Source organism: Cryptomeria japonica, chromosome 7 (genome assembly GCF_030272615.1).
Source record: "Cryptomeria japonica chromosome 7, Sugi_1.0, whole genome shotgun sequence".
NCBI lineage: Eukaryota > Viridiplantae > Streptophyta > Pinopsida > Cupressales > Cupressaceae > Cryptomeria > Cryptomeria japonica.
In genome coordinates this window covers 668698202-668719403 of record NC_081411.1, presented here as the reverse complement: position 1 = coordinate 668719403, position 21202 = coordinate 668698202, and the positions used below count along the sequence as shown (strand labels likewise).

Here is a 21202-nt window from a genome sequence, read left to right as displayed (position 1 = left end):
TACAGCTGTATAAAGATCCAAAGTCTGTTTGATCCTTTTATTCTTTAATTTGTATGTAAATGTTTATTTTATTTTGAAAAGTGTCATACATAATATTAAAATTCTTTTATTCACTTAAAAGTATTGTTTAAAATACATATCAACTTTTTTATATTTTTTATTTGACAAACTCAACCACTACACTCAACACTCCATTATAGTTACGTCTCTCAATAAAACAAAAGTCGCATGGATATCTTAAATGCATCTGTAATAACCCACTTAACTTAATCCAAAAACTCAACTAATTTTTTCTTTTAATATATAAAAATATTGATTTCTTATTCTTACTTATTCTTTTTTTTTTTTTATTCAATCACATACTCAAGTACATCTATCCAAATGAGATAGGCATCCATCCAACTGGGATGGGCATCTAACCATACGGGTTAGGCATCTATCCATATGGGACTAGGCATCTAACCATATGGGTTAGGCATCTGTCCATACGGGACAAGAGGTTTCATCTATCCAATCTGGGATAGGCATCTACCCAAACAGGGTAGGCATTTATTCATAAGAATAGGATATGCTCTGGCTAGAGACTTTAGACTCATTGGGACCATCTGGGTCCTGAGCCACTCTCTAAAGACTACACTCCCCTACTAGGAGTGCACCGAGGTCACCGTCCTTAGCAGTATTAAAATAATTACATAAACAAGCTTGAGTTTCACCTTGGAATTCGTCCTAAAGCCTCAGGAAGTCAAGCGAATTTATACGAGATTCCTTCTGAGTATGCATTGAATTAATTTTAACCTTTCAATTAGTATTTGCACCATTTGATTAAAAGACCAAGGAGCTTCAAGAACCAACTACTCACCCATAACCAAATCCTAATCCCCATCCCTGAACGCCTTAGTACAAGGGACAACTTCGTCCCTAGACTGCCTACATACCCATTTCAGCACGGGATCAAGGCGTAAAGTATGTAGTTTTGGTTTCTAAATATGGTTTAATGTAAACTGTTTGGTGGGCACGCAACCCTTTCTAGGGTCAATGTCCCAGATAGTTTCTCTGTGGTTGCTACTCACGATGGTAGCTCTATAGCAAAAAGGCTGAAGGTGACCTCATGCTTGTGGCCTAAAACAACTAGTTCCTATTTTCTATTAAATACGTCACGCTTAATCCATTATCATACTTTGAAAAATCATCAAGATAGATAAATTCCAAATTATCACACACCGCCAAACCCTAATGGGGTTTTCTAAGGTTTAACTGAGCAGATGTAAATTCATTTAAAAATTCATATTTTTAGATTATCGATCCAAGGGGGATTACCCTCCCCTTGGATTTTAACTTCCAAATGACCCTTATTTCTCCCTGGTGATTTAGAGGGACGATGCCATAGATGTTGTTATTGCAACTTTATTAGGCATTAAGTGTAGTAGTTCAACACGACGGCATTACCCGTAAGTGTGACCCAGAGGCACCATAGATACCGAACGCTGCTAATTTTTAGTTTCAACTCCTCTTGTTTAGTTATCTAACTAGGAATTTAACTTTGAATTCATGAATCCTAAAAGAAGCAATATACCAATACAATTATGAAAAAGAAACTATTATATACAAGGAATTATCGCTTGAATTTAAAAACTAAACTATGAATTTTTACGTAATTGAAAGGAACATAAACAAATCGACTACCTGGAATAGTATTTTCTCCAAAGGAAAGTTATGATAATTAAAAATATGAAAACTTGAACTAAATACATGAAATTACTAATTTCTTGGAAACCATGATACTTTCAAAGATAACTTATGAAAATGATTTGAATTACTTGCAAGATATAATTGTTTTGGACAAACCATTACACAATAAGTATGAATCCTAGTACCAATTTGCTTGAAAGAAAATTAAATGATTGAATAGCAAGAATTTGGAAATGAATTTTAACACCTACTTGTTTGAAGTGGAAAGTACTTAATAATAATCCCAACTAATTCTTCCATATGAAGTAATACAAATTTCATCTACAAATGATAACACTACTTTAAATGTGAGTCCTAATACTTGAAAGGTACTAAATTGCTTGAAATAGAATTTAAATTATCAAATAATTATACTTTGGAAATGAATTTAATACTCACTTGTTGAAGGGAAAAGGAAACAACTATTCAACAATAAGCTTCAAATTAACCACATTATTCTTAGTTACTAATTGTTTGAAAAAAGAGATTAGACAAGAGTGTAAGCACTTGCTAGTTAACCAAGTAAATAATACTAAGTCTCCTAATAAGCAATTCTAATCAATAAACTTCTAGTTGCTTTTGAACTAATACCTTTGCAAGATTATAAAGTGATAACTAATTACTCCTTCCACTTGAATTAACGTTAACTTTATCGTTGGATACATTCTACAAATAATAACTTTATCAATTTCAAATACTTCAAAGGGAGCTAATGTTTGCTCCTTAAATTACCCTCAATTAGAATTGTTATTTAATTTTCTAAGTGATCATGGAGTAGGTTTCTTGAAACTCATTTGCTAAAATAATTTCGGTTTTGAATAAACTCTCTTTGCATCCTAATTAATACTATTACCATATGAATATTTAACTACGCAATTTACCTCTAAATTTAATGTTAATTAAATTTATCCTTACTAATTACTTGTATTATTAAGTGTAACTTTTCCTTTTTACTAGTCTTATGTTTCTTTTAGCTAGAAGGTAAATGATTTTAACTATTAAAAGAAGTGACTATTCGCAATGCCTTATATACTCATATCTTGGAATCTAATAAAGAAACAAATCAAATAATCAACCTTTCGAATTGAGACACATTAACTCATGTTGCTGAAATAACTAAAAGGGTTACTATGAATCTAAACACATTACTTGTTAGGTAAATTCTTTTAACATTTGATACTTGTACTAATTGAAATATACAAAAGATAGTTTGAAGTCCAAAAATTAAAAATAAATAAATAAAGAACTTAGATATTTGAAATGTATTAATTGTCTTGGGAAAATCTACTTACTACTAGGTACAATTTGAGACTAAATAGAGACACTTGAAGAAAAAGAACCAATACTATAGAATAAGTGTATCATTGGTGAAATATCATTTTTCCCTAAAGGATTAATCACATCTTAAATTTTTCTTCAATAAACAAACTTTACTATACACTAAAGAATAAATCACTTCTTATAAGAGTAGATTATAAATTTGATTTCAACTATGTTGACATAAATAAATTTTAATTACCAAATTCTAATGAATAAATTTTATCTAAATAAACCCCTTAGTATATATACATAAAATAAATTTTAATTGTAAATCCTAATTGTATTTTACTTTAAATAAAGCACCCCCACCTCCTCTTTTCTTTTTTTTTCATTATTACTAACTTCAAAAAAATCAATTTTAAATTTTAACGATGTAAACAAACTATAAAATAAATAATTCTAATAAATTAAAATTCATTCATTCAACAATTAATAAATTATAATTTAATTCACTCAACTCGAATCAATGCAAATCAATTTAACATTAACAAGATGTTATTTATAAACAATTGGTATGAATTTTAAGACAACATATACCAATATTATTTTATATCCTAAACTTATTATAGTCAACTATATATAATATATCAATTATATTAATAATTTATTAATAACTAAATTAAAAATAAAATTGTAAAAATAACAGCAGTTATACCAATTGATATAACATGGTTGCCATGCCATAATAACTCTACATGCCTGAAACTTAAGTAACATTAATTCTTAAAAGATTTATATAAGTATTTTTATTATTATTTTTTTATTGTATTTATCTATATATATTGATTTGATCTGAGTTTATAAAAAAATAAATAAATAAACAGAGATAGATTTAGGAATTAAATTATATATTCACTAAAAGATATAATTAATTCACATAGAACAATAAGTGAAAGAAAATAAATAAGTAAATAAATAAATTTATCTTTGATGCATTATGAGATGGGTAATAATTTTTATTTTATTTTTTAAGTTTCTCATAGAAGTGATATTATTCAGGGAGAAAGAAAAACACATGTTCCCAGGGAGATACAAATTTTCTTAAATAGATGAACAAGTATATGTTCATAGAAAAATAATTAAATTAATTCACAGAGAGGGAGTAAAATTTATTTACAGGGAAGGAAAGATTATATTCATAGATGTTTACAAAGGAACAATTTTATGCTTTATGCTCACAAAAAGAGTAAAACAAGATCTATACACAGATGAATAAATTAAATAAGAGAAGTAAGATTTATACACAGGTAATCATATGCTCACAGAAATAAGTTTATTCACATGAAAGTAATAAAAAAATAAAAATAAAGATTTATACACAGATGATCAACATATATTCACAGAAAGATAAGTTTATTCACATGAAGATAATTACATATGGAAAATAAGATTTTTTTCACAAAGACCCTTTTTCTAGATTTTAAAATTCAAGAAAGCCAAAGCAAAGATTTGATTTTTCTTTCTTTTTCTCTAAAACAGATTACATATATAAAAAGAAATATTCATATGCATTTTTTTTGAAAAAGAACTTTTATCAGTGTATTACTTTTTTTAATTTTATTTATTTATTTATAATGAAAATAGATTTTCTTTTGATTAATCTTTCTAAACAATTAAGATGAGCAATTTTTTTATATAAATGAAGATTCCAGAGAGATAAAATCTATATATAAAAAAATATAAATTTTTCACATGTAAATGAGAGAATGCAAGAGAGGAGAACCTGGAATGTCAAAGATTGATGTTGAATCCTCTCCAATCTTCTAGCTATCCTTCTTAGATACTTCCTTGTAACTTCATTATTCTTAGTTACTAGTTGTTTGAATAAAGAGATTAGACAAGAGTGTAAGCACTTGCTAGTTAACCAAGTAAATAATACTAAGTCTCCTAATAAGCAATTCTAATCAATAAACTTCTAGTTGCTTTTGAACTAATACCTTTGCAAGATTATAAAGTGATAACTAATTACTCCTTCCACTTGAAGTAACGTTAACTTTATCGTTGGATACATTCTACAAATAATAACTTTATCAATTTCAAATACTTTGAAGGGAGCTAATGTTTGCTCCTTAAATTACCCTCAATTAGAATTGTTATTTAATTTTCTAAGTGATCACGGAGTAGGTTTCTTGAAACTCATTTGCTAAAATAATTTCGGTTTTGAATAAACTCTCTTTGCATCTTAATTAATACTATTGCCATATGAATATTTAACTACGCAATTTACCTCTAAATTTAATGTTAATTAAATTTATCCTTACTAATTACTTGTATTATTAAGTGTAACTTTTCCTTTTTACTAGTCTTATGTTTCTTTTAGCTAGAAGATAAATGATTTTAACTATTAAAAGAAGTGACTATTCACAATGCCTTATATACTCATATCTTGGAATCTAATAAAGAAATAAATCAAATCTAACATTAACTCATGTTGCTGAAATACCTAAAAGGGTTACTATGAATCTAAACACATTTACTTGCTAGGTAAATTCTTTTAACATTTGATACTTGTACTAATTGAAATATACAAAAGATAGTTTGAAGTCCAAAAATTAAAAATAAATAAATAAAGAACTTAGATATTTGAAATGTATTAAATGTCTTGGGAAAATCTACTTACTACTAGGTACAATTTGGGACTAAATAGAGACACTTGAAGAAAAAGAACCAATACTATAGAATAAGTGTATCATTGGTGAAATATCATTTTTCCCTAAAGGATTAATCACATCTTAAATTTTTCTTTAATAAACAAACTTTACTATACACTAAAGAATAAATCCCTTCTTATAAGAGTAGATTATAAATTTAATTTCAACTATATTGACATAAATAAATTTTAATTACCAAATTCTAATGAATAAATTTTAACTAAATAGACCCCTTAGTATATATACATAAAATAAATTTTAATTGTAAATCCTAATTGTATTTTACTTTAAATAAACCCCCCCCCGCTCCTCTTTTTTTTTTTCATTACTACTAACTTCAAAAAAATCAATTTTAAATTTTAACGATGTAAACAAACTATAAAAAAAATAATTCTAATAAATTAAAGTTCATTCATTCAACAATTAATAAATTATAATTTAATTCACTCAACTCGAATCAATGCAAATCAATTTAACATTAACAAGATGTTATTTATAATCAATTAGGGAAAGGAGCATTTGGCTCTGTCTTCAGAGGAGCTCTCCCAGACAATACCCTTGTAGCAGTTAAAAAATTAGAGGGGTCTACACAGGTAGAAAAGCAGTTTCGTGCAGAAATAAGCACAATCGGAAACATACAGCATGTCAATTTGGTTCGGCTTTGCGGGTTTTGCACAGAAGGATCACAAAGGCTACTGGTTTACGAGTACATGTCCAACGGATCTCTCAATTCCTTTCTATTCGCTGGATCACAAAAGCTGTTGGACTGGAAGACATGATTCGAGATTGCTTTGGGCACTGCACGAGCTTTAGTTTATCTCCACGAAGAATGCAGAGATCAAATCATCCACTCTGATATAAAGCCCGAGAACATTTTGCTTGATAGCGATTTCAACGCCAAGGTGGCTGATTTTGGGCTGGCAAAGTTGGTGGGAAGAGATTTCAGCAGGGTTTTGACAAGCATGAGAGGAACTCGAGGTTACATCGCTCCCGAGTGGATCGACGGCTTAGTAATTACTTCCAAGGCAGACATGTATAGCTTCGGCATGATGCTACTGGAGATGATATCAGGTCGAAGAAATGTGGACATGAGCGTGAAGGAACACACTAAGCAATACTTTCCCATATGGGCTGCAACTCAAATTCTAAACGGAAACATGATGAGCGTTGTGGACGAAAGAATTGCGATACATGCGTATGTTGAGGAGGTGAGAAGAGATACTCTTGCAAGCCTGGTATGCATTTTAAAGAATGAGAATGAGAGGCCAAGCATGGCTCAAGTTATCCTGATGCTACAAGGAAAGATGAATCCTGATACACAACAGGTCATGAGATCTTTACAGTATCTAGTTGAATATTAGATTCCCGTTGTCAATTTGTTTTTCAATTTTTTTACGCCCTATGCTAAAGTTAAAATGTTCAGCTCCTCTCTCAAAGGGTACCTTCGCGAGTAAGGCTTGATTTGAGGAGGCAATGAACTTTGCATTTTCCGCCCGGATGACTATGTATGTTAGATTCCCTAAGTGAATTTCTCATATATATATACTCATATACTAGCAACAAATTTGTAACCAAGCATGGAATTTTCATCATGTCAATAACAATTACTTTATTATGATATATTCAACTAAACTGACCGTCTATAGATTTATATTACCTTGGAATTGATAAAACAAAATAATAGTTATTACAAGATTAATAATTTGAAATGAGGCGAGTGGGAGGTAAGGCGGGAGTAGGGGTTTCAAGGGAGTCTACTCTTTTTGCTGTCTCAGAGGCCACTTTTGGGGTCTTGTTATTCTTGGTCTCGCTCCCAAGGATGTTGATTTGTTCCTTGAGGGTGTTGTTCATTCTTGCCTTTTTCTTCTCCTGACCCTTTCTGACTTTTGGCCCTCTTTGAGGGGTTGGTTTAGTGGTTTGGTGCCTCGGATGCTATTTAGAGTTCCTTCGATGTGGGTTGTTTTTTATGTTTCTATCCTCATTGGCCCCTTGGTTGGCTTACCCCTTACTTTTTGGTTTTTACTTCAACATCTTTGGTTTTCTTTGGTTCTACCTATAGAGGTGGCAGTATCTTCTTTAGAGGTGAAGATGGATGGTGTTGGACTTGACTAATATTCTATTGAGTTGAAGGTGGATGTTGCAGTTGAGACTGGAAAATGCTCTTGGGAAGTTGATGATGTGTTGCCTCGCCCTCCTATACAGGTGTAATGGTTCCATGGGGTTTTGATTGAGCGAGGTTTGTCTGCGTAGTTGGTCTTCTCTCCTTGTCCTACTGAGGTGGCTCTCTCTCCTATTGAGGTGGAGAGAAGGTGTATGGGAGTATTTCAGCTACTGCCATTCATGTTGGTTGAGGGAGTCTGTCAAAACCCTCATGGATTTCTTTGTAGAAAATTTTCGATGCCTTGTCAAAACCTTGTTTCCCAAAATGTACCTTCAGGATATGCAGTTGTTATCTAGGCCTCGATAGGTTGTGGAAACCTTATAAAACCCACTCTCTTAGGTTGTTTCTCTCAGGGATAGGCTAGATGCTAGTGGTTTTCAAGCGCCCAATTTGGCTAATGTTTTTTTTTAGGTTCAGGATTTGTGGTCTTTTGTGGCCTCAAGATTTTGTTACAAGTTATGGGAGCCTGGGGAAACCCTTCTTGCTGGCTGAGGGTGCTTGAAAATACCCTCGTTCTTTATTTTTTGAGGACTATTGTTTGCTGATTTAGATCCTCTGCTTGGGCCAGCCACTTTTGTAATGTTCTAATCTTGAGGATTGGATGGTGTTTGATTGGCTATGATTGCTTTGTTTTTTACTTATGCTTTGTGCAGTCTTTGGGTTTTGGGATCTGGATGCCCATAAGTCCATAAGGTTTCAGGTCCTTTCTAAAACCTATTGTTTGTTGTTAGGTAGTCTAGTCCATCTTTCAATGGCAACTCTCTGATTCTAAGGGTTTTGAGGCCCCTTTGAAACCTCTTTTATCCTAATAAAAAAATTTACATTTTTTTCATTTAAAATTATTTTATTTTTATTAGATTATAAGTTTTGTCTTGTTTTTATTAAAGATCATTTTTTTAAAGGCGAAAATGGCAAGCCACTATATTAAATTAATTAATAGCTGGTTCAAGGGCTTCTAGAGGAAAGAGCCAGCAAGAAAACCTCTATTCCTAGCCCAAAATAACAATGACTAAAGTACAAAGCGACCTAGAAATCAGCCTAAGAGCCTATATATCTAAATAAGCCATGGATTGGCCCAGTTAGGACTTACAAATTGCGGAAACATCCAATATAAATTGGCCTTAATATTATGACAACTACAATGCATTTACCCCAAAGCACAATCTTATATACACTGGTTTTGTCCATGGAATACTATTTGCATATCATGTGGACCTTATGGTAAATCTAACACAATTTACATTTACAAGAGAGCAACATATAGCTTGAAAAGTCTACACATAAAATGTGTAGTTAAAACAAGAACCATGTGCCCTGTATCCATGTGTTTTGTATCTACCGCATGAGAAAAATTTCCAAAAACTCATTACCATTGCCATCTCAATCACTACTCCATGCATTGTCATGCATAGGACCTATGTCTATCCATATCTAAACTATGCATGTTGGTCTCATGCATACCGATCACTGCCATATTGCCTTGCAATCAAGTGCAAATTAGTCATCACGCTCAAAATCTTTGTCTAACCATATCCATTCTATGCATATCGGTCACATGCATATTGATCTCTGTCATATTGCCTTGCAATCGAAGTTGATACCAATCATTGTCATATTTCCTTTCCATCGTCTTAACACAAACCCAATTTTGTATATGACCAGCTAATAAGGTACCTATTACCATACCAAAAGTGCAGAAACCTAACCAATGGATGAAATTATAAACAAGAATTCTTGGCCCATGAATGAACAAGTGAGCAACAAAACTGTCACACCAATGAGGTCTTCATCCCTAATTTTTTATGGATCTGGCAGATATGCCTGGAAGACAAAGCTATGATTTCCAACATTAATAGGCCCAATAAGTACATTCTCCAACATCTGATCATAAGATTCATCTTCTGCTGACCCAACATATGTCAACTTCCATTCCAAATCTTCTTTTAAAGGAGCCAGGCATTCATATGATATCTCAAATTGAAATGAGATGAGAAAAGCAATAGGATTGTCAACAACTGTTATGTTGGTTAATCTCACCGCACTCATTTTATATTTTCCAAACACCCAAAATTTCAAATCCAACAATCTGAACACCTAAAAAGGCTACACACATGGAAAACCTCCCCTGTTGATACTCAAGTAAGATAATTCTCCCTCATTAAGCTACAGGACACAAAGGACGCAAAGTGAGGAAGATTTAATTTATACTGATTTTTAGTAGAGGAGAGATAAAATAGTTGAAGATCTTTACAAACAACAACCCTCCTCTTCACTCTGATTACTTCAGCGTATTGGCTTCCACTTAGCGACCTAGGATGTAAATTTAGCAGCCTCCTTGGCTAGGTCATTTTTGGAGTTGAGGCCACATATCCTCTCTTGAGATCCTTCATGGCAACATTCTCAGCATTGAGTCCCACATTATCACTAGGTAATGCCTTCTGCAAGGCTTCATGTTGCATTTCAACGGACTTAACCTCAGTGATCAGCCTAGTTGGACCAAAAGTGACAATTGTGCCTGGTTTCAACACTACAGTCTCAACACGCCCCACAGGCATAGTTCCAATAGCACCAATCTTGTAAAAAAACTAAAGTGGCAACCTAAGAGTCTTGCCTGAAGGATGTTTAGGATCTAAAACCTAGTCAAGGGCATCCAAGTGTATTGGGCCCTTAAACCAATCAAGGTTGGTTGATCTCTCAATCACGTTATCACCCTCAAATCCAAAGATAGGAGCAAGTGGAATTTTGTCAAGGTTGTACCCAACCTTCTTTAGGTAAGAGGATACTTCCTTTACAATTTCCTCATAACGACCCTTAGAGTATTTGGGAGTGGTAGCATCAATCTTGTTATAGTAGCAAATCATTTTCTTCACTCCCAGGGTGAATGCCAGCAAAGCATGTTCTCAGGTCTGTCCATCCTTAGAAATACCAGCCTCAAAACCTCCAGTTGTTGAATCAGTAATCAGCACTGCACACTCAACCTGCATCAATCACAGTTTCTGCCTTTGTTGCTTCTAATGAGCATGAGCAACACCTGCCCTGTTTGATCTGTGATTCCTGGCACTCTACAGATTCCCTTACCTCAACTTAGGAGGCACCAGGTTCTTCAAACAAGGAGATAATAAAACACCTCTCTACTCTCTCGAACGCTTCCCTCAAGAAACTCTTGCATTTTTTCAAACAGTCTTTGTTCATATTTTTATGATAAGAAACATCTCTTTAGAGATGACAATCAAGTCAACGATTTATAGAGTTTTTCCAAGTTCACAATCTGCAGCAGGCTAGGATATTCATAAATGTTAATAGGTGTAATTGAGGAGTCCAAATTTAAGTTCTCACAACCCATGTTTGCCAGTAGATCTACATGTTTATTCCCCTCTCTATATGTATGAGAGACATAACATTCCTTAAATGAGTCCAAAGTGCCCAAATTTATTTGAGCATATATGTTATTTTCCAATTCGTTGATTGTCTATTTATGTAAGCATCAACAATCAAGGTTGAGCCACCTTGAATTTGTATATTTGAACAGCCTATTTTTTTAGCTATTACTAGTCCATTTAAAAGAGCAACAACTTTAGCCATATTGTTAATCCTAGGTGGAATGTTGGAGGACTTCAACGTAATCAGATTACCAAGACGGTCCCTAATGCAGATTCCAATACCTGAAATACCTGGATTACCTTTTGAGGTGCCATTAAAATTCAAATTGATGATATTGGGGCATGGTGGTTGTCATTTGATCTTTGATCTATTAATGGGCTACTAAGGATGACATATTGGAGTAGAGAAGGAAGGTAACCTAATTTCTTTCCATTCGTTGATAGTGAAGTTATCCTATGGCATAAAGGTGTAATTACCATTTATATTTTGAATGTTGGCGTTAACTATCTCTGAAATAGATTTTTGTATCCCATCCAAAAGCATCTGTACATTAGACGTTGTTTGTCAAAAAAATCTTGTATTCCTTTCCTGCCAAATTGACAAAATAACAATGGTTGGGATGCATTTCCAGATGCATGCAAGTAATGAATTAGAGAACATGGTGGGCCATGATTGGAACATGTCCCATAATGTATTAGGTAGTGGCATAGCTAGATTTAATTTATTCATGACAAATTGCCAACATTATTGGGCAAAGGAACAGTTCATGAATAAATGATCAGCTATCTCCATCTCCTTATTACATAAAACATAATTGAAAGGCTGAGTAATACTGAGTTTATGCAATTTGTCACTTGTTAGGATTATTTTCTTAAGTGCTAACCAAGCAAAACATCCCTCTTTTGGCAACACTGAGTTATTCCAGCAAAAGGAGTAGGCCCTATGATTCAATTTTTTATTTTCCATCTAGTGAATAGCTTTGTACCCAATTTTAACTGAATAATTTCCATTTTTGGATGGTGCCCAGATCAATGTGTCTTTCTTGTTCGATATGTATACCTCTCTCTCAGAGAAGATATGCTAAAAAATTGTTGCCTGATCTGAAAGTATAGGGAGTGTTGAAGGATCCTTCCAAATAGCCTTTCCTGAGAAGATATCTACAACACAGATATAATCAAATAACTTTATCCCCCAATTATCACTGATAACTTGTGCTGCACTAGCCAACTCCACATTTTGAATCAAAGGTGGCAGCCCATTCCATGAATCAATCCAAAAATTAATGATTTCCCCATTATGGACTTCCCATGACACATATCTAGTGATAACTTCTCTCGAAGATCTCATGAAGTTCCATATGGTTGAGCCTTGAGGAGCGTCTGAGACTTTTAAGATCCTTGAGTAGTCATTGGTGTCCAAATACTTGCCTACACTATTTTGCACCATTTTTTATGGGGTTTGGAGTACATCTGTCATAATAACTTACCTCCAAAGGCCTTGTTTCTTTTAGAAAGATCTTGCAAACCTACACCCCCCACCTCCTTTCTATTTTCCATATCTTCAAGTGACACCAAAGGTATCTTTTTAGTATCCATCATATTACTTTTCCATAAGAAGTCTCTTATGAGTTTTTGTATTTGGTGGATGACAAATTTAGGGGCTTTAATAACTGAAATGTAATAATTTGGTATTGCAGAAAGGACAGATTTAATGAGTAGGATTTTACCTGATAGGGAAAGCCATCGTGTTTTCCATGCAACAACTTTGTCCTTTATTCTTTCAACTATAGATTTTCAATAACTAGCTTTATTGGGTCCCATTAAAAATGGTATTCTGAGGTAGGCAGTTAGAAGTTCTTCTAGTGTAAATCCCAATATTTTTAGTATTTTTGTTGATATTATCTGATTAGTGTTGAAGATGTATACCTTTGATTTATCAAAATTTATCTTTTGGCCTGATACAGCTGTATAAAGATCCAAAGTTTGTTTGATCCTTTTATTCTTTAGTTTGTATATAAATGTTTATTTTATTTTGAAAAGTGTCATACATAATATTAAAATTATTTTATTCACTTAAAAGTATTGTTTAAAATACATATCAACTTTTTTATATTTTTTATTTGACAAACTCAACCACTACACTCAACACTCCATTATAGTTACGTCTCTCAATAAAAAAAAAGTCACATGGATATCTTAAATGCATTTGTAATAACCCACTTAACTTAATCCAAAAACTCAACTAGTTTTTTTTTTTAATATATAAAAATATTGATTTCTTATTCTTACTTATTCTTATTTATTTTTTATTCAATCACATACTCAAGTACATCTATCCAAATGAGATAGGCGTCCATCCAATCGAGATGGGCATCTAACCATATGGGTTAGGCATCTATCCATACGGGACTAGGCATCTAACCATATGGGTTAGGCATCTGTCCATACGGGACAAGAGGTTTATCTATCCAATCCGGGATAGGCATCTACCCAAACAGGGTAGGCATTTATTCATAAGAATAGGATATGCTCTGGCTAGAGACTTTAGATACATCGGGACCATCCGGGTCCTGAGCCACTCTCTAAAGACTACACTCCCCTACTAGGAGTGCACCGAGGTCGCCGTCCTTAGGAGTATTAAAATAATTACATAAACAAGCTTGAGTTTCACCTCAGAATTTGTCCTAAAGCCTTAGGAAGTCAAGCGAATCCATACGAGATTCCTTCTGAGTATGCATTGAATTAATTTTAACCTTTCAATTAGTATTTGCACCATTTGATTAAAAGACCAAGGAGCTTCAAGAACCAACTAATCACCCATAACCAAATCCTAATCCCCATCCCCGAATGCCTGAGTACAAGGGACAACTTCGTCCCTAGACTGCCTACATACCCATTTCAGCACGGGATCAAGGCGTAAAGTATGTAGTTTTGGTTTCTAAATATGGTTTAATGTAAACTATTTGGTGGGTACGCAACCCTTTCTAGGGTCAATGTCCCAGATAGTTTCTCTGTGGTTGCTACCCACAATGGTAGCTCTATAGCAAAAAGGCTCAAGGTGACATCATGCTTGTGGCCTAAAACAACTAGTTCCTATTTTCTATTAAATATGTCACCCTTAATCCATTATCATACTTTGAAAAATCATCAAGATAGATAAATTCCAAATTATCACACACCGCCAAACCCTAATGGGGTTTTCTAAGGTTTAACTGAGCAGATGTAAATTAATTTAAAAATTAATATTTTTAGATTATCGATCCAAGGGGGATTACCTGCCCCTTGGATTTTAACTTCCAAATGACCCTTATTTCTCCTCGGTGATTTAGAGGGACGATGCCATAGATGTCGTTATTGCAGCTTTATTAGGCGTTAAGTGCAGTAGTTCAACACGACGGCATTACCTGTAAGTGTGACCCAGAGGCACCATAGATACTGAACTCTGCTAATTTTTGGTTTCAACTCCTCTTGTTTAGTTATCTAACTAGGAATTTAACTTTGAATTCATGAATCCTAAAAGAAGCAATATACCAATACAATTATGAAAAAGAAACTATTATATACAAGGAGTTATCACTTGAATTTAAAAACTAAACAATGAATTTTTACGTAATTGAAAGGAACATAAACAAATCGACTACCTGGAATAGTATTTTCTCTGAAAGAAAGTTATGATAATTAAAAATTGAAAAACTTGAACTAAATACATGAAATTACTAATTTCTTGGAAACCATGATACTTTCAAAGATAACTTATGAAAATGATTTGAATTACTTGCAAGATATAATTGTTTTGGACAAACCATTACACAATAAGTATGAATCCTAGTACCGATTTGCTTGAAAGAAAATTAAATGATTGAATAGCAAGAATTTGGAAATGAATTTTAACACCTACTTGTTTGAAGTGGAAAGTACTTAATAATAATTCCAACTAATTCTTCCATATGAAGTAATACAAATTTCATCTACAAATGATAACACTACTTTAAATGTGAATCCTAATACTTGAAAGGTACTAAATTGCTTGAAATAGAATTTAAATTATCAAATAATTATACTTTGGAAATGAATTTAATACTCACTTGTTGAAGGGAAAAGGAAACAACTATTCAACAATAAGCTTCAAATTAACCTCATTATTCTTAGTTACTAGTTGTTTGAATAAAATGATTAGACAAGAGTGTAAGCAGTTGCTAGTTAACCAAGTAAATAATACTAAGTCTCCTAATAAGCAATTCTAATCAATAAACTTCTAGTTGCTTTTGAACTAATACCTTTGCAAGATTATAAAGTGATAACTAATTACTCCTTCCACTTGAAGTAACGTTAACTTTATCGTTGGATACATTCTACAAATAATAACTTTATCAATTTCAAATACTTTGAAGGGAGCTAATGTTTGCTCCTTAAATTACCCTCAATTAGAATTGTTATTTAATTTTCTAAGTGATCACGGAGTAGGTTTCTTGAAACTCATTTGCTAAAATAATTTCGGTTTTGAATAAACTCTCTTTGCATCTTAATTAATACTATTGCCATATGAATATTTAACTACGCAATTTACCTCTAAATTTAATGTTAATTAAATTTATCCTTACTAATTACTTGTATTATTAAGTGTAACTTTTCCTTTTTACTAGTCTTATGTTTCTTTTAGCTAGAAGATAAATGATTTTAACTATTAAAAGAAGTGACTATTCACAATGCCTTATATACTCATATCTTGGAATCTAATAAAGAAATAAATCAAATCTAACATTAACTCATGTTGCTGAAATACCTAAAAGGGTTACTATGAATCTAAACACATTTACTTGCTAGGTAAATTCTTTTAACATTTGATACTTGTACTAATTGAAATATACAAAAGATAGTTTGAAGTCCAAAAATTAAAAATAAATAAATAAAGAACTTAGATATTTGAAATGTATTAAATGTCTTGGGAAAATCTACTTACTACTAGGTACAATTTGGGACTAAATAGAGACACTTGAAGAAAAAGAACCAATACTATAGAATAAGTGTATCATTGGTGAAATATCATTTTTCCCTAAAGGATTAATCACATCTTAAATTTTTCTTTAATAAACAAACTTTACTATACACTAAAGAATAAATCCCTTCTTATAAGAGTAGATTATAAATTTAATTTCAACTATATTGACATAAATAAATTTTAATTACCAAATTCTAATGAATAAATTTTAACTAAATAAACCCCTTAGTATATATACATAAAATAAATTTTAATTGTAAATCCTAATTGTATTTTACTTTAAATAAACCCCCCCCGCTCCTCTTTTTTTTTTTCATTACTACTAACTTCAAAAAAATCAATTTTAAATTTTAACGATGTAAACAAACTATAAAAAAAATAATTCTAATAAATTAAAGTTCATTCATTCAACAATTAATAAATTATAATTTAATTCACTCAACTCGAATCAATGCAAATCAATTTAACATTAACAAGATGTTATTTATAATCAATTAGTACCAATTTTAAGACAACATATACCAATATTATTTTATATCCTAAACTTATTATAGTCAACTATATATAATATATCAATTATATTAATAATTTATTAATAACTAAATTAAAAATAAAATTGTAAAAATAACAGCAGTTATACCAATTGATATAACATGGTTGCCATGCCATAATAACTCTACATGCCTGAAACTTAAGTAACATTAATTCTTAAAAGATTTATATAAGTATTTATATTATTATTTTTTTATTGTATTTATCTATATATATTTATTTGATCTCAGTTTATAAAAAAAAAAAAAAATAAACAGAGATAGATTTAGGAATTAAATAATATATTCACTAAAAGATATAATTAATTCACATAGAACAATAAGTGAAAGAAAATAAATAAGTAAATAAATAAATTTATCTCTGATGCATTATGAGATGGGTAATAATTTTTATTTTATTTTTTAAGTTTCTCAGAGAAGTGATATTATTCAGGGAGAAAGAAAAACACATGTTCCTAGGGAGATACAAATTGTCTTGAATAGATGAACAAGTATATGTTCACAGAAAAATAAATAAATTAATTCACAGAGAGGGAGTAAAATTTATTTACAAGGAAGGAAAGATTATATTCATAGATGTTTACACAGGAACAATTTTATGCTTTATGCTCACAAAAAGAGTAAAACAAGATCTATACACAGATGAATAAATTGAATAAGAGAAGTAAGATTTATACACAGGTAATCATATGCTCACAGAAATAAGTTTATTCACATGAAAGTAATAAAAAAAATTAAAATAAAGATTTATACACAGATGATCAACATATATTCACAGAAAGATAAGTTTATTCACATGAAGATAATTACATATGGAAAATAAGATTTTTTTCACAAAGACCCTTTTTCTAGATTTTATAATTCAAGAAAGCCAAAGCAAAGATTTGATTTTTCTTTCTTTTTCTCTAAAACAGATTACATATATAAAAAGAAATATTCATATGCATTTTTTTTGAAAAAGAACTTTTATCAGTGTATTACTTTTTTTAATTTTATTTATTTATTTATAATGAAAATAGATTTTCTTTTGATTAATCTTTCTAAACAATTAAGATGAGCAATTTTTTTATATAAATGAAGATTCCAGAGAGATAAAATCTATATATAAAAAAATATAAATTTTTCACATGTAAATGAGAGAATGCAAGAGAGGAGAACCTGGAATGTCGAAGATTGATGTTGAATCCTCTCCAATCTTCTAGCTATCCTTCTTAGATACTTCCTTGTAACTTCATGAAAAATTCTTCAACCAAACTTAAAAGAAACCTACTATACAAGTGACTACCAAATTCTACTTCTACCAACAAGAACAAGAACTCTAGAAAAAAAATTTCATCCCCAAACTATGAACTCCCTTTTTGAAAGATTTGCATACATTATATAGAAAAGATGCACCAATTCCACTATCAAGATAAATTAATTGAGAATGGAGGTTCTTTTTCTAAAATTGGTTTCATGCAAAATTGATTGATCACTTGGTGGAGGAGTTACATGCAAGAATATGCAATTTGAATTTTACCTCTAGAAGCTTCTATTTCCTCCTATGACATGTGCTAAATTAACATATTGAGAAAATAAGAATTTTCAAAATTAATTTCATGCAAAATGATTGTTGTCATAGTGGGGGTTACACTTGACCATGCATTTGAAATTCAAATTTGAATTCTCCCCCAAAAATGCATTTTGTAACTCCTTTGTCATAAAAATGCCATGAATATAATCATTCTTGACATAGAATAATTTTGTAACTCCCATGTCATATATTTGCTAAATATAATATTTATTCTTTAATATTTTAAATTTTAAATTTCTTTTCGAGAATCTTCTTATTTCTCCTACACCATGTGCTCAATTAGGATATTGAGAAAATAAGCAATTTTCAAATAAATTATGACCTCATGTGTGTGTCACCACTTAAATTCCTTTTTATTTAAAAACTTCAACCTTATTTCAATTTATCTTTTCTTTCTAACATTACTCATAAAATTAATATTATAATAGTAGGAGTAGTAGTAATGATGATGATGATGATGATGATGATGATGATGATGATATTATTATTATTATTATTATTAACAACAAGTCATATCAAGGTCCAAAAAGAGGGTTATGACAACATCTATCTAAAAGATGTCAAGAGATACTAGTCTCAAGGCACATATGCTTAAATTATTTTTGAAAATACATAGGCACCTCAAGACTGATATCTCTCACCATCTTTTAGATAGATTTATTTAAGATAACTATCTTACTAAAATAAATTAAAAATCCCTCAAAATGAAATTTCAGTGCATCAAATTTCTATTATATTTTTTTCTCTACAAATTACACACTTAGTGCGACTACTAGAAATAAACTTCTAGATCGATAAGAAAATGCAATCAAAATACTTGAATTCAACATCATCACACCTTGCTCCTCTCTCGCTCACTTATCAAACTATAGTCAGGGAAGAAATTCATGAGTAGTTAGCTACAAAAAAATGCATTGTGCCTTGTCATGCAATTTTCATGCTCAATGGTGACCTTTTACAATTCATTTGCAAACTATTATTGTGTTTCAACCAACAAGAGGTTTTCATATTTAGGAGAAAAAAAAAACTTTTAAAAACTCCAAAAGAATGATTTCCAAAAATTAATTTTGATACTTTAATTAGTTTTTTTAATGGACTTCATGTGAGTTTCAATGATTTACATTCATTTTATTAATGTTCACCAATTCTTTTTAGTGAAGATTTATCCACAAATTTATTTTTCTACCTGATACGGGAGCACGAGAACCTCTTCAACTAAGAGCCAAGCACAATCCTAGCCTCATCCCTTTCATTTCAAAGTCTTGCACTCAACAATACTTCATGCTTGGTTGGATCTTTAAGAACCTTTCAACTACACTAGTAGACCAAGTGCCCATTGACATGTTCACCAGCTTTCAAACTTCAATCTTTTATTTTAAGTTTGAATAACCAAAATTTATATAAAAAAATATTATTTTATTAATGTCAATAGGCATTCTACAATGGTAGAAAGGGGTAGAGTGTAATGACATGATTGTGTTAATGTTAACAAAACCACTTACCTTTTAGCTCAAGTTTGACAATCATTCATGTGGATGTTGAGGAGGTCAAAAGAGATACTCTTGTGAGCTTGGTATGGATTTTAAAGGATGAGAATGAGAGGCCAAGCATGGCTCAAGTTCTCCTGATGTTACAAGGAAAGATGAATCCTGATACACAACGGGTCATGAGATCTTTACAATATCTAGTGGAATATTAGATTCTCATTGTCAATTTGTTTTTCAATGTTTTTACACCCTATACTAAAGTTAAAATGTTCAGCTCCTCTCTCAAAGGGTGCCTTCTTAGGTAAGGCTTGATTTGAGGAGGCAATGAACTTTGCATTTTCCTCCCGGGTGATTATGCATGTTAGATTCCCTAAGTGAACATATATATATGTGTGTGTGTGTGTGTGTGTGTGTGTGTGTGTGTGTGTACACACACACACACACACACACATATATATATAAGCTAGCAACAAATTTGTAACCAAGCATGGAATTTTCATCATGTCAATAACAATTACTTTACTATAATATTTCCAATTAAATTGAACGTCTAGATATTTATAATTAACTTGGAATTGACAAAACAAAATAATAGTTGTTACAAAATTAACTTTATACATTTTTTTTTGTTTAAAATTATTTTACTTTTATTAGATTATAATTTTTGTCTTATTTTATTTTTATTAGATTATAATTTTTGTCTTATTTTATAATGGATCAATTTTAATTTGTATGTAAATCTTTATATTATTTTGAAAAGTGTCATGCATAATATAAAAATGTTTTTATTCACTTAAAAGTTATTGTTTAAAATACATATCAACTTTTTTATATTTTTTATTTGACAAACTCAACCACTACACTTAACAGTCTATTGTAATTATGTCTCTCAACAAAACAAAATTAGTATAGATATCTTGCATGCATCTATCTAAAAGATGTCAAGAGATATTATTCTCAAGACACATATGCTTAAATTATTTTTAAAAATGCATAGGCAACTCATGAATGATATCTCTCACTGTCTTTTAGATAGATCTATCCAAGATAACTATCCTACTAAAATAAATTAAAAATACCTAAAAATGAAATTTAAGTGCATCAAATTTCTATTATATTTTTTCTCTACAAATTACACACTCAATGCAACTACTAGAAATAAACTTGTAGATAGATAAAGAAAATGCAATCAAAATTGTTGAATTCAACATCATCACACCTTGCTCCTCTCTTGCTCACTTATAAAACTATAGTCATGGAAGAAATTCATGAGTAGTTAGCTACAAAAAAAATGCATTATGCCTTGGCATGCAATTTTCATGCTCAACCGTGACCTTTTCAAAATTCATTTG

General features: G+C 31.1%; 1 protein-coding gene and 1 pseudogene across 1 annotated transcript; one reads left to right on the top strand and one right to left on the bottom strand.

Annotated features, from left to right (window-relative positions):
* Positions 1-6341: 6341 nt before the first annotated feature.
* Positions 6342-7060, top strand: LOC131856906 (G-type lectin S-receptor-like serine/threonine-protein kinase At2g19130). Its single transcript, XM_059208864.1, has 2 exons — positions 6342-6405; positions 6513-7060. The coding sequence occupies exons 1-2, from the start codon at positions 6342-6344 to the stop codon at positions 7058-7060; spliced, it is 612 nt and encodes a 203-aa protein (XP_059064847.1).
* A 2996-nt stretch (positions 7061-10056) lies between these two features.
* LOC131856223 (elongation factor 1-alpha-like) lies at positions 10057-11127 on the bottom strand (annotated as a pseudogene).
* Positions 11128-21202: the final 10075 nt, after the last annotated feature.